The sequence below is a fragment of the Exophiala aquamarina genome, assembly GCF_000709125.1.
Source record: "Exophiala aquamarina CBS 119918 chromosome Unknown aczIA-supercont1.1, whole genome shotgun sequence".
Classification (NCBI taxonomy): Eukaryota; Fungi; Ascomycota; class Eurotiomycetes; order Chaetothyriales; family Herpotrichiellaceae; genus Exophiala; species Exophiala aquamarina.
The window spans coordinates 3,088,304-3,102,537 of record NW_013550587.1 but is presented as its reverse complement, the minus strand read 5'-3'; the positions used below and the strand labels follow the sequence as shown (position 1 = coordinate 3,102,537).

Below are 14,234 nucleotides of genomic sequence, written 5' to 3'. Positions count from 1 at the left end.
ATAGAAAGTTGCCGCCATTGCATTAGAGTCGCTCTAAAGCATGACGATTGAAGTAATCATTAAGAGATACATAGCCCCTCCCCCCACCCACCACCAAGGTCTAACTAATCAAACACATCAACAGCATACCTCTCGCCCCTGAGGCCCTCCCACCACTTCAGGCCCTGATCGAGCGTCAACTCCTTGGACTGGGTCTTCGCCTTAGCGACGACAAGCTTAGCAACGACGTCGGCGATGCCCTTGCCCAGCGCACTGCTGCCACAGATGTAAGCCCTGGCGCCAGCAGCGAACAGGCGGCTGGCCTCGTCGCGCTCCGCCCACAGGCGATCCTGCGCGTACTTGCAGCCGGCGGACTTCTCGGGCCTCCGGCTGAAGGCGTAGTAGACTTTGACGACGCCGTCACGCTGCCACCTGTCGAGTTCGTCCGCGTACAGGCGGTCCTGGTCCGGGTCGCGACAGCCGACAAACAGCACGGCTTCGCCGATGTCGCTGGACGAGACCCCGGCTTTGGCGATGCGCGCGGCCCGCTCTTCAATGAAGCCCAGGAACGGCGCGAGCCCGGTGCCGGCGCAGAGCATCAGGATCGGTGTCTTGAGGTCGTCCGGGAGGTGGAACGACGCGTGGGACTTCTTGATCATCACCTGCACGGTCGAGCCTGCGGGCAGCGTTTTGAGGTAGTTGGTCGCGACGCCCAGGTGCTGCGGGTCGGAATTGACGACCGAGTAGACGATGCGCACTTTTCTCGGGTCGAGGAGCGCCGAGGACGAGATCGAGTATTGTCGGATGCGCATCGGTGTGAGCATGGACAGGAAGACGGAGAAGGGGAGCTCGATCCCTGGGTGTTGCTCGAGAACTTGGAGGACGGATGGCGGATGCGGGACGTCGAGGAGTTTCTCATCCACGACATCCTCGTCCTTGGCGTACTTGTTGATCGTGGCGACGTCCTTGCGGCTCGCGGCGCTGTTGAGTTCGACGTAGCTGCCGAGCACGGTCATGATGGAGACCGGGACCTCCGTTGGGATGGTGGTGTGCGCGCCCTTGCGAAGCGTCATGGTCGCGTCCCACGGCAGAACGAACCTTCTCAGCACTCTCGAGATGGTCTGGATATTGCCGACGGGCAGCAGGGCGAGGTAATCTCCAGCTTCGTAGGGCATGCCGTCTGGTAGGTGAAACTCCGTGATTCTCTTCTCCGGCGCCCCAGCCGGCGTCAAAAGGTCGTTTCTCAGCACCTGAGCATTCTGCACGTTGTGCCGGAGGTGCGAGGCACGGGCATTCTTGTCGATCTCCATGTCGAGTGCGTCGTTCGGTTGGGAATCCGTGGTGCCTGCTGCGAGAACCGGCCAGAGCTGCTCATCCTGCCAGGAATCAAAGTCGTCAAACACTCTGCCTTTGGCAACGTCAGATTCTCCGCGCGCGGCGATCTTAGTCGCGCCTCTGGCGAGCATTTCGGCCTCGACGAGTTTGGGGACTCTCTGATAGGTTGTCACCCAATCATGGTGACCACAGCCAAAGACGGTAAAGTGTACGTCTTGCAGCTTCTTGGATGAATCGGCACCCTTCAACCAGTTCACGAACGCGTCCGCATTGTCGGGGGGGTTTCCTTCGTAACTCGCTGTGACGATCACGACGGGGACGTCCTTGCTGATTGCGCCGATGCCATCGTCAAGAGGTAGGATCTTGGCCGCATACCCACGACCTCCAGCGCTTTGACCCAGTTTCTGAGCCAGCCCCTCGCACGTGCCCGCATTTGAGCCGTAGAGGACCAGGAGAGGCTTTCCCGACGCCGCCTGCTCTGCCTTCACGGCACGCGACCCTTGGCGGGGTGGCGGGGCGCGTACGCCTTCGTACAGTTTCCTCTCGATGTTGAGGACCTCCACACCATCGCGTGGAGTGGCGTGGATATAGAGGTCACCAGGTTTGATGGTCAGCGTACTCTTGATGTGCAGTTGGTAGGATGGATCATCTAGTTTCAGATCGAAGTTCTGCAGAATCAGTGCTAGAGCTAGAAGCGCTTCTTGCCAGGCGAATGGGCGGCCAATGCACCCTCTCGCGCCATTTCCAAAGGGCTAATACTTTAGTTAGCGGATTGCCCGTTGTTCAAGCCTCAATTTATATTTAAGAAATGACTGACCTTCCAAGCATTTGGCGGCAATTTGGTGAAGTTCTCCCCGTACATCCGTTCTGGCCGGAAGTCTTCGGCATCGTCGCCGAAGACACTTTGATCACGACCGACTGAGGATAAATTGCAAAAGATAGTGATACCCTTGGGAATGAAGTATTTTCCTCCGCCAATCACCTGATCTCCTTGATCGGGATGGGAGGTGATAGAGATGCCTGGCGCTGTAGGATTCAAACGAAGAGTCTCCCTCAAGATGGCTTCCAGGTAGGGCATCTTTGTGATGTGGTCAGCTGTCACAGGGCCCCTTCCTACCACACTGTCAACCTCTTTCCGTGCCTTTTGAAACACCTCCGGGTGCTTGATCAAGTAATAAGTGACAAAGGACAGGAGACCAGACGTTGTTTCATGGCCTGCAATCAGGAAAGTGATCATGTTGTTCACGAGACTCTCATCCGTCAATCTCTCTTTCGTTTTCGGGTCACGGCCAAACAGCATGGCATTGAGCAAGTCTTTCTTGTCGACGGGGTTGGCCCTTCGGTGCTCAATAAGCTCTTTACACACGCTTTTCATGTACTCGATATCCTTCCAATACTGCCGTTCGGGTTCTCTCCTGATGAAGGCTTCGACTTTCGTCTTCCTGGCTCTCGCCCCAGACTCGACCAGGAACCGAACCATGGCGCCGACGAAAGGATGCATTTCCTCCGAATAGAACGAGTTGAATCTCTTTCCCATTGCACAAAGAGCAATGGAGTCTAGTGTCAGTCGTGTGAAGTCGTCTGTGACGTTGATTCTGTGTTCGGGGCCTCCACGAGCCCATTTCGCGACCAGTTGAGTGGCAAGGTCGTACATCTCATCGTCTAGGCAGCGTGAGCTACCGAACCTTCATCGGTGATCAGGGAGAACGTACACATGTCATGAATGCCAAGGGGTCCAAAGGCCGGCACCAGCGTGCGATGTGCCACTTCCCAGTTATGTTCTCCAAGGCGTGCAGAGAACAGGCCATCGCCGACTCCATTGCGGATCTGCTCCAGAGCGCCTGAAACGGACTTGCAAAATCGTTTTTCGTCACAAACCTCATTCAACAGCTCAACTGAGTTGATGAAGTATCTTGTCCTGCCAAAAAATGACAATTGAAAGATAGGGCCTGGTTTTGCGGATGGTTTAGAAATGCCATTTGGCTAGGAGTGACCAGATAAGACCTACCATATTCTTTTGCTAAGCGTACGAAACTCTCGGTGGGGTTTGCAGGATCCAAAGCCCTGATATTGCCGATTATAGGTAGTGGCGGTGGTTGTGGAATGGGTGTAGTCATGGTGGAGACAATACACAGCGAAGACTCTCTGCGTTGGAAGTATCAAGGGTAAACAAAAAGTGGGAATGATGGACAGACAGTGGTCATTAAATAGTGCTGGTCACAAGGAGAGGACGAAGCGACCTCGTTGACAAGTCCAATAGAGTCAGGTTAGCCCGGTGCTTATACAGTACTAAAGACCTTGGTGGTAAGTAGACGTGAATATAGCACGAAGCAGAGGCCACTAGTTGCCAGTGTGATTGATATCGAAAGGCGAACTGAGCCGATGATGGCCAGTGCGTGGCCCTAAATACCATTTCCCCCAGCTTTGGGTGTTCGTGTTACCAACTTGCGAGGATATGGAGAACGTCCGCTCGGAAGCCAACACTGCATTCACCCTGCCCTGTGCTTACGGAGTCGGCAAGGGTAGTCAGTCCCTGCTCCTTAGTACTTACCAAGGACCCTGTACACGTGGAAACCCAAAGCCGCGCTGTAAAGTGGCCTGAACATCAACGCCGAGCCAGACAATGAACATGCACAAGTCTCACAAGTCATTTTGCAGCGGGTTATTTCCATGGAGAGGCCAGTGGATCTACACTAGTGAAGTTAGCATCAGAATGCACCGAGGCTCTGCTGGCTCGGTCATTGCGTGACTCGTAGGTCGTCACAGATTGCGAGGGATTTCGAGGTCGCACATGGCAAGAGGATTGCACCGAGTCACCGACTCATGAGTGGCACAGCACGGCACCCGTACAGCAGCCTATACCTCAGCTACGTAATCATGCGCGGTCTGTTGGCGGACGCGCACAAGAGCGAGTTTGCGCGTCGGTCGTTGTTTAGAGATACGAGATACGACAAGTGCCGCACTGCGCAGGGATTCCGAGTTCGCCATGCCAACAACGCACGAGCATGTAGTTAAAAGCGAGCGTGAACCTACTTGGCCGAGCTCCGAGTACAGAATGCGGGTAAGTAGCCCAAGAAATGCTTGATTATTTCTCGCTTAAAGATGAAATCAGCCGGTCCCCCGGTCGGACTCTGGAGAGATGCTCCTCTGCCCATCTCGCAAGACTTACGATAATGAGAACGATACGTGTTACTATCGGAACGGTGCAACGATATTCCCATCCGACGTCACGTGCACTGACAGACATGTGATCTCGAGAAAGTCCTTTGTGTCCCCCATACCGGTGTTCCTGTATCTTTTATATATGGTTGAACATTTCGTTATTATTATTGGATCGACCGCCATAAATGTATCTCTCTCACAGGACTCGTATATCATCCGCGCTTTCCGCTCAAAGGCTTGCTATGTGAAATTCCAATGCCTCCCGAAAATGGGTCCCCAGATCCAGCCGAAGTCAGAAATAATCAAACCCTGACATGTCAAGCGCTTGGTTCTATCGTATGGATAATCATAACTCTTGGAACACAAATCAAGCATGGTCGGGTATCAGCTCGTATCCGCCCTCACTAGGTAACACCACAGCAGCCAGTGTGATACAGATTGCACACAGTACCTGAAAGCTCCAGGACACTGTGCACATTGTCCAACTCTTATCAAGATACCACCCGGAGAAGAAGCGTTCGTCGTTCTCGAATAAGTAAGCCTAAAAGCACAGTTAGCTTTCATACTTTGTCAGTGCAACCGAAACACATGCCATCAAAGCCATTCCAATGGCTTGGACTGCTGCTGCCAGTGTCACCAAGATGGTGAGGGCGCCCCAGCCTTGTTCACGCTTCTGTTTGCCTCCCACCAGCAATACCGCGAAGGCTGCGATTGTCATTCCCTCCAATACAACAGCGAACGACATCAAAAAGCCAACGGACCTCCACATGCTGCAGAAATATCGATTCTCGGCATGACAGTCCGAATAGCGCGGAAATTGAACACATTTGAGGGAGGAGGATAGATATGGATCAGAAGTCGGAGGCATGTTCGTGTTGGAACATCTTTGGTGAAGGCCATAGGTGTAATGTATCGAACCGTGGCCCTGGCGCCCTGTTAGTCATATGGCATCAATCCCGTGCTTCCAATAGACTCACTGTATTCCCGTCGTAGGCAACCCAGTTGGGCACGATTATAGAAGCAATCGTCATCCCCGAGGCTAGAAAACGTTCATCAGCATCGACCTTTGCCGCCAAGGAGAGCGCAATGTCGAACCTGCAAGGAAAACAAGAAGGGTGCCGGAGAATACAATGCTTCTCGTCAGCATCCCCGTATAACCATTCCCACTCCCACTGGGAATCAACGTGAAGTCCGCCATCTTCCCCTACACGCCACGATGGCGCTTGTGCCACCAAGAGGGGAAGCTTGTGATGTATAGGTAACTGGAATCTCTCGGACACGGCAAAGGGAGGTCACGGAGTTGCAGCGACGCAGTAATCGAGCGTGTATTCGCTGCTCGCTGTGGCGGAAGGTATGTATCAAGGTATAAGGGCAGGGTGCTGCGAGAGTCTGGCTGGTGTACTCAATGGTCAGAAAGCAGCGGTGACATTGGATTCGGAGTCGAGGTCAACCCAGGGACAGATAAAGATGTGACGAGGTCGTGCTCGAGGTTCTCGCGCTGTCCGGGTGCTTTGAGTGTTACATCAACACGGAGGGATGTATAGCTCACAGTTCGAACACTATAGAGCCACCTAGGTAGCTGATCGAGCTCGTGCAATGAGGAAGATCAAGACATCTGGCGTGTTGTTGCAATGGAGATTCTGCAATTCCCGCGCCAGTGCAGGCAACCTGGAATCGCTAAGCTTGATTGAGGGGAGGAGGGCGGCCGACAGCTGCCAAGTGGGCCTATGACGATAGCGTTTAATCGTCGGCCTCAGAAGATGCAAGAGAGACTTAGGCTTATCAGCAACATGAACCAGGCCTTCCAACAATATTATCCTGTCAGTGCTCCGTCCTTCTCCTTTCTATCGTGGTGTGGGTTACATGCCTGGCCACCTCCGCCTTTTCCCATGCAAGGCTTATCTTGTGCGCGGAGAAATCATCCACGCTGCGAGGGAGCCTCTCTAAGAGGACCTCTCCCACGTTAATGGTTCCTAGTACTGTATTTCCACCGTTGTTGGTGATGGCGGCAACCATTTCCGACCAATCGGCCAGGCCCCTGTTGACTTGCTCGTGGTACAGGTGCTCGTACGGCTGGTGTGCTCCCAATGCCCACCTTGTAAGACGACATACGGCGCGAGGTAGGCCTGGGTTCGAGAGATGATAATCGTATCAGCCGCAGCCTCGATCAAGCATGAGTTTCCCTTCTAAGGATCCCGTCCCATCATCAGTCCTGGAACGCGCCGGTATGCTCTGAGTTAGCCAGGGAGCCCGGCTACCATTGTGTCGATGACACCCTCGACATTGCCTTTCGGGGTGCTCAATGGTTTATTTCCCCTACTATATTACATGCTATCAAAGGACTAATATTGCCATTCCGGCCACGCAGGGGCGGGCCGAGAAATACCAAGCACAATGATCATTGAATGTAACAGCTTTGCTAATTTTGACCTTCTTCGCATTATTGTGCAGTCAAATACTCTCTGAAATCCTCACGAAGTATATTGGTCCCCTTTCCGGTTCTGTTAGCAAGAGGGCTAGCGTGAGCAAAGGGAAAGAAATCACTAACCTGTGCCATCTGGCGAGACAACTCATCGTCTTGTTCCATTTTTTCGCACAGCTTCCAGAACTCATTTCTGTCTGACTCGGCCTCGTCAAGACATACACGTCTGAAGTTGGCTCGCGACATGGGATCGATGATCTCTTGCCACTTCTTTATTCTGACCTCGCTATACTTATCTAGAATGCTGTCGTCGGTCTTGCCCTCTTTCATTGCGAGGAGTGCGTCGAACAGACTTCCCACGTCAGCGATCCCACCAGTCAATCCAAGTCCACCGCTAAATCGAATCAGTCTCTCTCTTCCCAAGTCGATGTAGTACAGAAGCTTACAATGGATTGCACAAATGTGCCGCGTCGGCCGCCAGGAGGAATCGTCCAACTCGGAAAGACTCCGCACATCTCTGGTGTAGTTTGTATGGGCTGGCACTTGCCAGCTTATAGTCACCAGGCTTCGGATTTCCGGGTAGGATCTTCTCGAACCGTTCTGGTTGGCGAGCAAGATACTCTTCATTGGACAAGCCCCAGACATCCCCGTAAGTCACCCGCCATAAGCCATTGTCGGTGATCCTCGCCGCCATGTACCAATCATTTTCGTCGATGATGAAGTTCGAGTCCCAGTAGCCGAATTTGTGGAAATCATAATAAACCTTGCAGATTGGTCAGTGCCGTCGGCCTGGAAGTTACTCATTCACTCACGTTGGTCGCGATAATTTGTTTCGTTAACGTCTCCCCGGGGTAGTTGAGATCTCCAAAGAGCGATCTTCTGATTTGGCTGTTCGCTCCATCGCATCCGACGATATAGTCTGCAGAAAGTGTCAACTTTCCGTCGGGTGTCTCGATGTGCACTCGAGCTTCATTGTCATCTTGGTCGATCGAAACAACTTTATGGCGCCATAGCACCTCCGCATTTGGGATTCTCAAGAAATGCTCCAGGAGCAATTCATCCAGTTGGTCTAATGGCAGACACACCATTGGGAACTCAATGTCCATTCGGCTTCGGATGCCGGCGATAAACGATCCATCGGGATTTCTCCAGCATACCGCATCAGGATGGATGCCTTTCGCCTTGACGTCTCCGAGAACTCCGGCTCGATTGAGTTCGTAGACTGCTGAAGGAGCGTAATGTGCCGCCCTGGGGTTTTTATCCAACTCCGCGGCTGCTTCCACGAGCGTCACCTTCACGCCTGCTTTCCCTAGGAGGATCCCTAGCAGCAACCCTGACGGTCCAGCACCGACAATGATGACCTAAGCCCCATTAGCGGCAGATTCACCATGGGCAGTGGGCAGGGAGATCCATGTACGCACATTTGACACCGGCGTTTGCTTCCCCATCTTCGATACAACGTTAGGTCTGCAGATAATGTAGTAAGCGGTTCTAATGGAGGATGAGGTCTGCAGGCTTTTGGCGAAAGGATAGATCGAAGTAGTGGTCGTCGATCAGACAGATGCCTACTCTCCTTAGCAACTGAACCAGACTAGGGTTATAAGCATTCGTAGAACCCCTACTTCTTGAGATTTATATTGCCCCACACCAGGACACACCCACCGTCGGCGGACGAGACGTCGTGGGCGGGTGGACTGACCGTGGCTCGGTGATTTACTGGGTGGGTTACAGAAAGGAGGGTCTGGCTATGGGTTCGCGACTTGCGTCGGATTCAGGTCACCGTGTCGAAGCGTTAAGAGACCGCTCGGGCCTTCTCCAATTGCTGGTTCATACCCTTGAGGCAAACTATTCTAGGCCTGGTTCACATACATGTACGCCGTCGATCACCCCCAGCGTCGGCTGCCACGCACTGGGGCAATTCACGGTGGTATCTGAAGGCCCGAGGTCTGACGCCCCGAACCAGTTCCTGTGGCTCTGGCTCGGCCTGACCCCACGAAGAAGATTCTAATGAATATCACAATTTGGGCAGAGGTGGGGAGCCTCCGCATTCTGGATGCTCGAGCATACAGTACTTCGTGTGTGGATGTGGGGTTTCCAACCCGCCCGAAGAAGGTGGTGCCCAACACCTCGAGGAGTGTTGCTGGTGTTGATTCCGACGATTGTCAAATAAATGTGTCGTACTAAACTTATCTTTTTTAATTCGTTGATTTTCGATTCGGACCCTTATTCAACACCGCAGTTGCATTGGTAGGGGACCTAGTACCGATGCAGATTTGTAGTCTCAAATCTGGCCTGAGTTGGATTGTGCGGAGAAAATACAATTATATTCAGTATTTTGTGTCTACGGCAATTCTCCCTTCGCGATCAATCAAAGCCGCATGTTGAGGACTTCTCACTTTAATATTCACATCAAACGGAGCCCAACGATGCTCACCCCAATTTACTTCGAATTCATTAAACGATTTGCCCTGAGAATATTAGCCATCACGCAGATATCGGTGGGGAAAGGTCTGATTTAGTACTGGAACCTCTTCGAAGTTGAAACAGTAGAGTAGTCGAGCAAGCATGATCCACACATTCGACTCTCCAACATTATACCCTGAGCACACCCTTCGTCCTGTGCAAGTCAGCAAGACGCCAACCCTCCAGTGAAGCCGGGGTAGATATTTGAATGGGGACTTACCAGGCCCAAAGCTCCAATGCCCCTTTAGGACGTGATCCAGATCATCGTTCAGAAACCGTTCGGGCCAAAATCTCTCAGGCTGTTCATACTCTCTCGGATCAAGAGCTATGGCGGTTGCGTTCCATGTGAACAAGGTCCCAGCCGGGAACTTGTACCCTTCGTACTCGTCGTCTTGGATCAGAACATGCGGCACACCAATCTCCGCAAATGGTCGCCACCTAAAGGCTTCTTTGACCGCCGCAGTGATGTACGGAAGATCTTTTCGATCATCGAACGTTGGTAACCGCTCCGCATTGCTGCCACAGACCTTGTCTAGAGCCTGCTGTGCCGTCACAACCCACCGCTTGTCCAGCACTGCGGCTGCGATGACCTGGCTCGCAGTCATACGGGATGTGTCGCTTCCCGCCTCCATGAGAGACCCCAGAGCGAATAGTGTTTGCGTGCGTCCATAGTCTTTCGTGTCGGGAGACTTCAAGAATCGGGTCGCAAAGCAGTCTTTGGCTGTCCCATCCTTCATCTTTCGCTCGACATCTTCCACCTCGCGTTGATAGACCTTCACCGTCTTCGCGAACATCGCCTCGCCCCTTGGTCGCCACCACTGCAGAGGTTTAGGAAGGTGTTCCAAGAATGTCAGTGAATCCACCAGGTTTGCCGACGGCTGAATGGCCTCAACGACAGCATTGGAAGTCTCAAAAAGCTCTCGGATCTTTGGGTCTTCCAGCTGCATGCGTTTCCCGAATACGACGCTCATGATAACCGAGTTCGCAAACCGCTGCGTTGCCGAGAACCACAACTCGGGAGTGTGAAGAAAGTCGTAAAGAAGGTGTTTCGACTCCACGTCTTGAAAAGGTGCAAAGACGGGCGCATTCGTCTTATTCAAGATGGCGTGCATGATTTTCCGAAGCGTCCGCCACCGCTCACCGTACGGCATGAGCAAGACTCGGTTGTCTCCGGACAACACGCCCGACGCCATGGGCATATACTGTCGGGACGAGTATATCCCTGACCGCTTCTCCATCAAGTCGTTCACGACTCTCGACGAATTGAGAAACACCCACGTCTTTCCCCCGATACTGCAGGTAAACCTGACGGCCTGTCAAAATCGGCGCATCTTGGACGTCATACGTGCACTTACATTTCTCCATACTTCTTTGCAGTTTCGATCCCCCATACTCCTTGCTTCAGGGGCGGAAGTTGAAAAGTGTTTCCAAAGATCGGGATACCAGGCACACGTGGTGGTAACTTGTACTTCCGAGCTTTTATGTTCTCGTTGATTTTCCACCCCAGCACGAAGATGATGCACAGGGCGGCAAGTGTAACGAAGGGGTGCGTTAAGGCATACCTGGAAAGACTGCGGCCTTCCATTTTCCGTTTTCACCGGCAGGTATGTATAGAGGAAAGTGAGATAGATTTACTCGGCCACTCACTGCATTCAAATGATCACCCGAGCACAAGGGAATGATTATCATTTGATCTCAGCCATCAATACAAGACACTCCACATAGCATGTCTCCTTGCTCCTTGGCTACCATATTTCATTCGAGATCGCTCTGGGAACGGCCATTTGGCGTGGGGTAATTAGCTGAGTAGAGTTTCACATTGGGGCACGTCGCGACCGTCCATCCCCTTCCTTCTCCAAATGATCGGATTGGGATTAACGCAGCCTGATACACTCGGCTAGTCCCCCCAGGATCTTGGTTATTTGGGGTATTGATAATCCCCGATTGGGCGATACTACCACCACCTCCATCTTTGTAGTTAGCTGGACATGCTGGGGAAGGCTGAAGGACGTCCACGTTGGCTTCCCTTTAATGCTGTGAGTCAAGTGTATCGAAAGGCGGCTGCAACCCGAGAGATCATGACTACTAGTACGTGCTCATGGGCAATTCGTAGAACTCCAGTTTCGAGACAAGGAAAGAGGGGCATTTTTCACGGTAGGAGAACGGCAATGTACGAAGGAAGAATGCGGGTATGATGCTTGCTTCGAAGGAGAACAACGTTACTAATCGCTCATTCTCGACTCGACTCCATGTTGCCCTCGTGAGAGTATGACATTCGACAACATCATCATTCGATGACATCGTGCCATTTCTCGCAGCCTGACTACGGACATTGGATACTAAGTCTCGGAGGGTGAGTCAAGCGGCAGAGTCTAAACCCCCTACGATGTTGTCTTCTGTCGAGAAAGTCTGGGACAGCGAGGGCAACTAGGAAATCCCATAGAGCCGGATGGTACTTCTTGCAGATTTGCCATGTGCAGATGATCATCGACCATGAGAGCGAATTTAAAATGAGGATCAACACAAGCACACGAGCAGCGCAGAGGAGCGTGCGAAGCGAGGATTGCGAGTAAGATGCAGGCAAAACTCCCGACGCAAGTGGAGCCCAGTTGCTAGTACCATTACGCTACCAGTACGAAGTGAATATCTGATCCGACCAGAGGACTCCAGCAACGACCGCTTTTGGACATCCGTGCTTCAGACTTGCCACCAATGTCAGGTCGATGACAGTCAATCACTGGATGTTTGTTGCGGGCCCTCGTCGGCTGGCACGCTCTCATCGGCAGGCACACGGTGTCCCGGTGCGGCTGTCAAAGAATCTGACATCCTGACTCCACCACTTGTAAATGCCATGGCTCCAATGCAGCCCTCTAGGTGGAGCTTTCTGGTCTGTGATTTTTAGGTGTATTGGCACGGAACGTTCAAAGTTATGTGTTCCATACAGGCGAAGAAGGATTGACCGTTGGAGTTTATTTGATCATCACTATTTACCTCAAGGCTCAACCCCTTGCCCATGGTATGGTAAGCTAGAGTAGGCATTCTGCTTGCTTGTTTCTGTCCAAATGGAGTAGACGTAATATTTGAGGGATGCTCCAAGCCTGCGTGAGATGATTGATCATCTCTAGTTGCATAGGGAGGCAAACGAGGTTTCTGCATCTGAGTGGAACCTACCTGGGGACGGCAGATCGGCTAATCCGACCTAAAGTGGAAGACTCACCATTTGATACCGCGTGAGGCCTTCGCACTTGAACCTGATGAGGTGCTGGCCCTTAAAAAAGGGCGAGTCCACCATGATAGCTGGACGCGGTTTGTATACTGCGCATGAAAAACCCGAGCAGACTCTAAGCCTGGTCGCCTCGACTCGTTTGTGAGTGCCGAGTCATAGATCGTTTGGTCACCTCGAGTGGGTGGCCGGCATGACCTTTGATCGTGGCCAGTGTCGTCAAAGGCATCGTCTGTGAATGTATTGTGCCATTCGAAGACGATGATCAGGGTTTTACGCTACCATAGCACTGCCTATGACAGAGAGAAAATGGAAAAAGAAGTGAAAGGCGGCTTCTCAGAGTACTTGAAGAGATTTCTGAGATAGCTGGATCACAACTTGCGATGAGGAAGTACGAAGGTTGCCTCCCATGTGTAACAAGGCATCAAGTTAGAAAGGTCTTTGGTTGAAAAACTGATCGGAATATTGGAAACATCCAGGCTACTTATCGTTTAGGCACGAAGGAAGGTAGAGGACAGGTGTGCCTACCGGAGAGTATTGTGCTGACACAAGAATGCTGTGGCAGTACAACCGATTCAGCCTACTTCTTTCTTGGGTGGTAGATGCCTGTCTAGTCCCAGACATCTTCAAGGCGCAGGTCGTAGTCGTAGACCCGTTGTGCTCCAGATCAGGAAGACCAGTGGGCATTGCTTGCACGAGGTTTTAGTTGCCAGTGAGGTGTGACAGCTGTATCGACATTTTGAGAGGCCTTCATAAAGCTCTAGGTGTGCCCTTCCGTATTTGAAATTAGAAACACATGCCTGGTGCCTCGGTGGCGTTGAAATTAAGTGAAAACAAACACCTAGATGTTGACACTCCGTACTCGATATGAGTGCTGGCACGGTGGCAGAAGAAGGAGATCGGCCTAAGCTTGATTTGGTTAACAACATGCTCAACCACAAACGGGGGGATTCTTGGCGGTGCGTCTCCTTTTTTTCAACGTCTGCCAGCCCAACCGCAACCCTCCTGACGTGCATCAAGCTTATCCAGAACGTTGAAACGGCGGATTAATCTTAATCGAATTGGATTCAACGGTACTCGGTTCTACTAAGCCAGTTGAAAGCCGTGCTCGTGTCCAATGCTTGAACGGCTAACTTGCAGGTGTCACTCGATTTCTCATCCGTGCGGCAATTTCCACATTGATTGTAAGGAAGGTTTAGAATGGTGAGGACCTATTAACCGAAGGCGAGATTCAGTTTATGCACAATGACGAGGGCTTCTTTCGAAGAAGTGATATGCTCAGCACTCCAGATGCCCCACCATTCTGTCTTGCCGTTGACTCTGCTGGTTTCCTACTTCATCTCCCTACTGTTTTCATTGTGTATTGTTTGAATTTGTGACACTCCTGATACTGACAGAGATAGAAACCGGCAAACAGGATAGGGTGGCTGCACGTTGCGGGTAGGTGGGCTTGATCTTTCGGACCATCAATCTGATGACAGCGGGCAGCCATCGACGAAAGAGGACTTCTGGGATACTGACCCATCGTGGGTGTCAATGCACGGCTTCAGCTAGCTATGGAGGAAAATCACCTTGTCACTCGAGCGCATAAGTGCCTCTGGTGAACGCAATCTATGCTGAAGGCTTGCAGCTCACCCTGTTTTCCGTTAC

At 52.1% G+C, this 14,234-nt stretch overlaps 4 protein-coding genes across 4 annotated transcripts; all 4 read right to left on the bottom strand.

Moving 5' to 3' along the window:
• Window positions 1-104: 104 nt before the first annotated feature.
• Window positions 105-3,431, bottom strand: A1O9_01116 (uncharacterized protein; the record flags this gene model as incomplete). The annotated part of the gene is made up of 4 exons (XM_013410276.1): window positions 105-2,066; window positions 2,132-2,976; window positions 3,027-3,263; window positions 3,323-3,431. 4 exons carry the CDS (start codon window positions 3,429-3,431, stop codon window positions 105-107), a joined length of 3,153 nt encoding a protein of 1,050 aa, XP_013265730.1.
• Window positions 3,432-4,843: 1,412 nt separating this feature from the next.
• Window positions 4,844-5,674, bottom strand: A1O9_01115 (uncharacterized protein; the record flags this gene model as incomplete). Its single annotated transcript, XM_013410275.1, has 4 exons — window positions 4,844-5,017; window positions 5,063-5,401; window positions 5,454-5,515; window positions 5,572-5,674. The coding sequence occupies 4 exons, from the start codon at window positions 5,672-5,674 to the stop codon at window positions 4,844-4,846; spliced, it is 678 nt and encodes a 225-aa protein (XP_013265729.1).
• Window positions 5,675-6,947: 1,273 nt separating this feature from the next.
• On the bottom strand, window positions 6,948-8,346 carry A1O9_01114 (uncharacterized protein; the record flags this gene model as incomplete). Its single annotated transcript, XM_013410274.1, has 5 exons — window positions 6,948-6,977; window positions 7,025-7,292; window positions 7,345-7,661; window positions 7,711-8,259; window positions 8,320-8,346. 5 exons carry the CDS (start codon window positions 8,344-8,346, stop codon window positions 6,948-6,950), a joined length of 1,191 nt encoding a protein of 396 aa, XP_013265728.1.
• Window positions 8,347-9,225: 879 nt separating this feature from the next.
• Window positions 9,226-10,946, bottom strand: A1O9_01113 (uncharacterized protein; the record flags this gene model as incomplete). Its single annotated transcript, XM_013410273.1, has 4 exons — window positions 9,226-9,366; window positions 9,421-9,515; window positions 9,582-10,666; window positions 10,717-10,946. 4 exons carry the CDS (start codon window positions 10,944-10,946, stop codon window positions 9,226-9,228), a joined length of 1,551 nt encoding a protein of 516 aa, XP_013265727.1.
• Window positions 10,947-14,234: the final 3,288 nt, after the last annotated feature.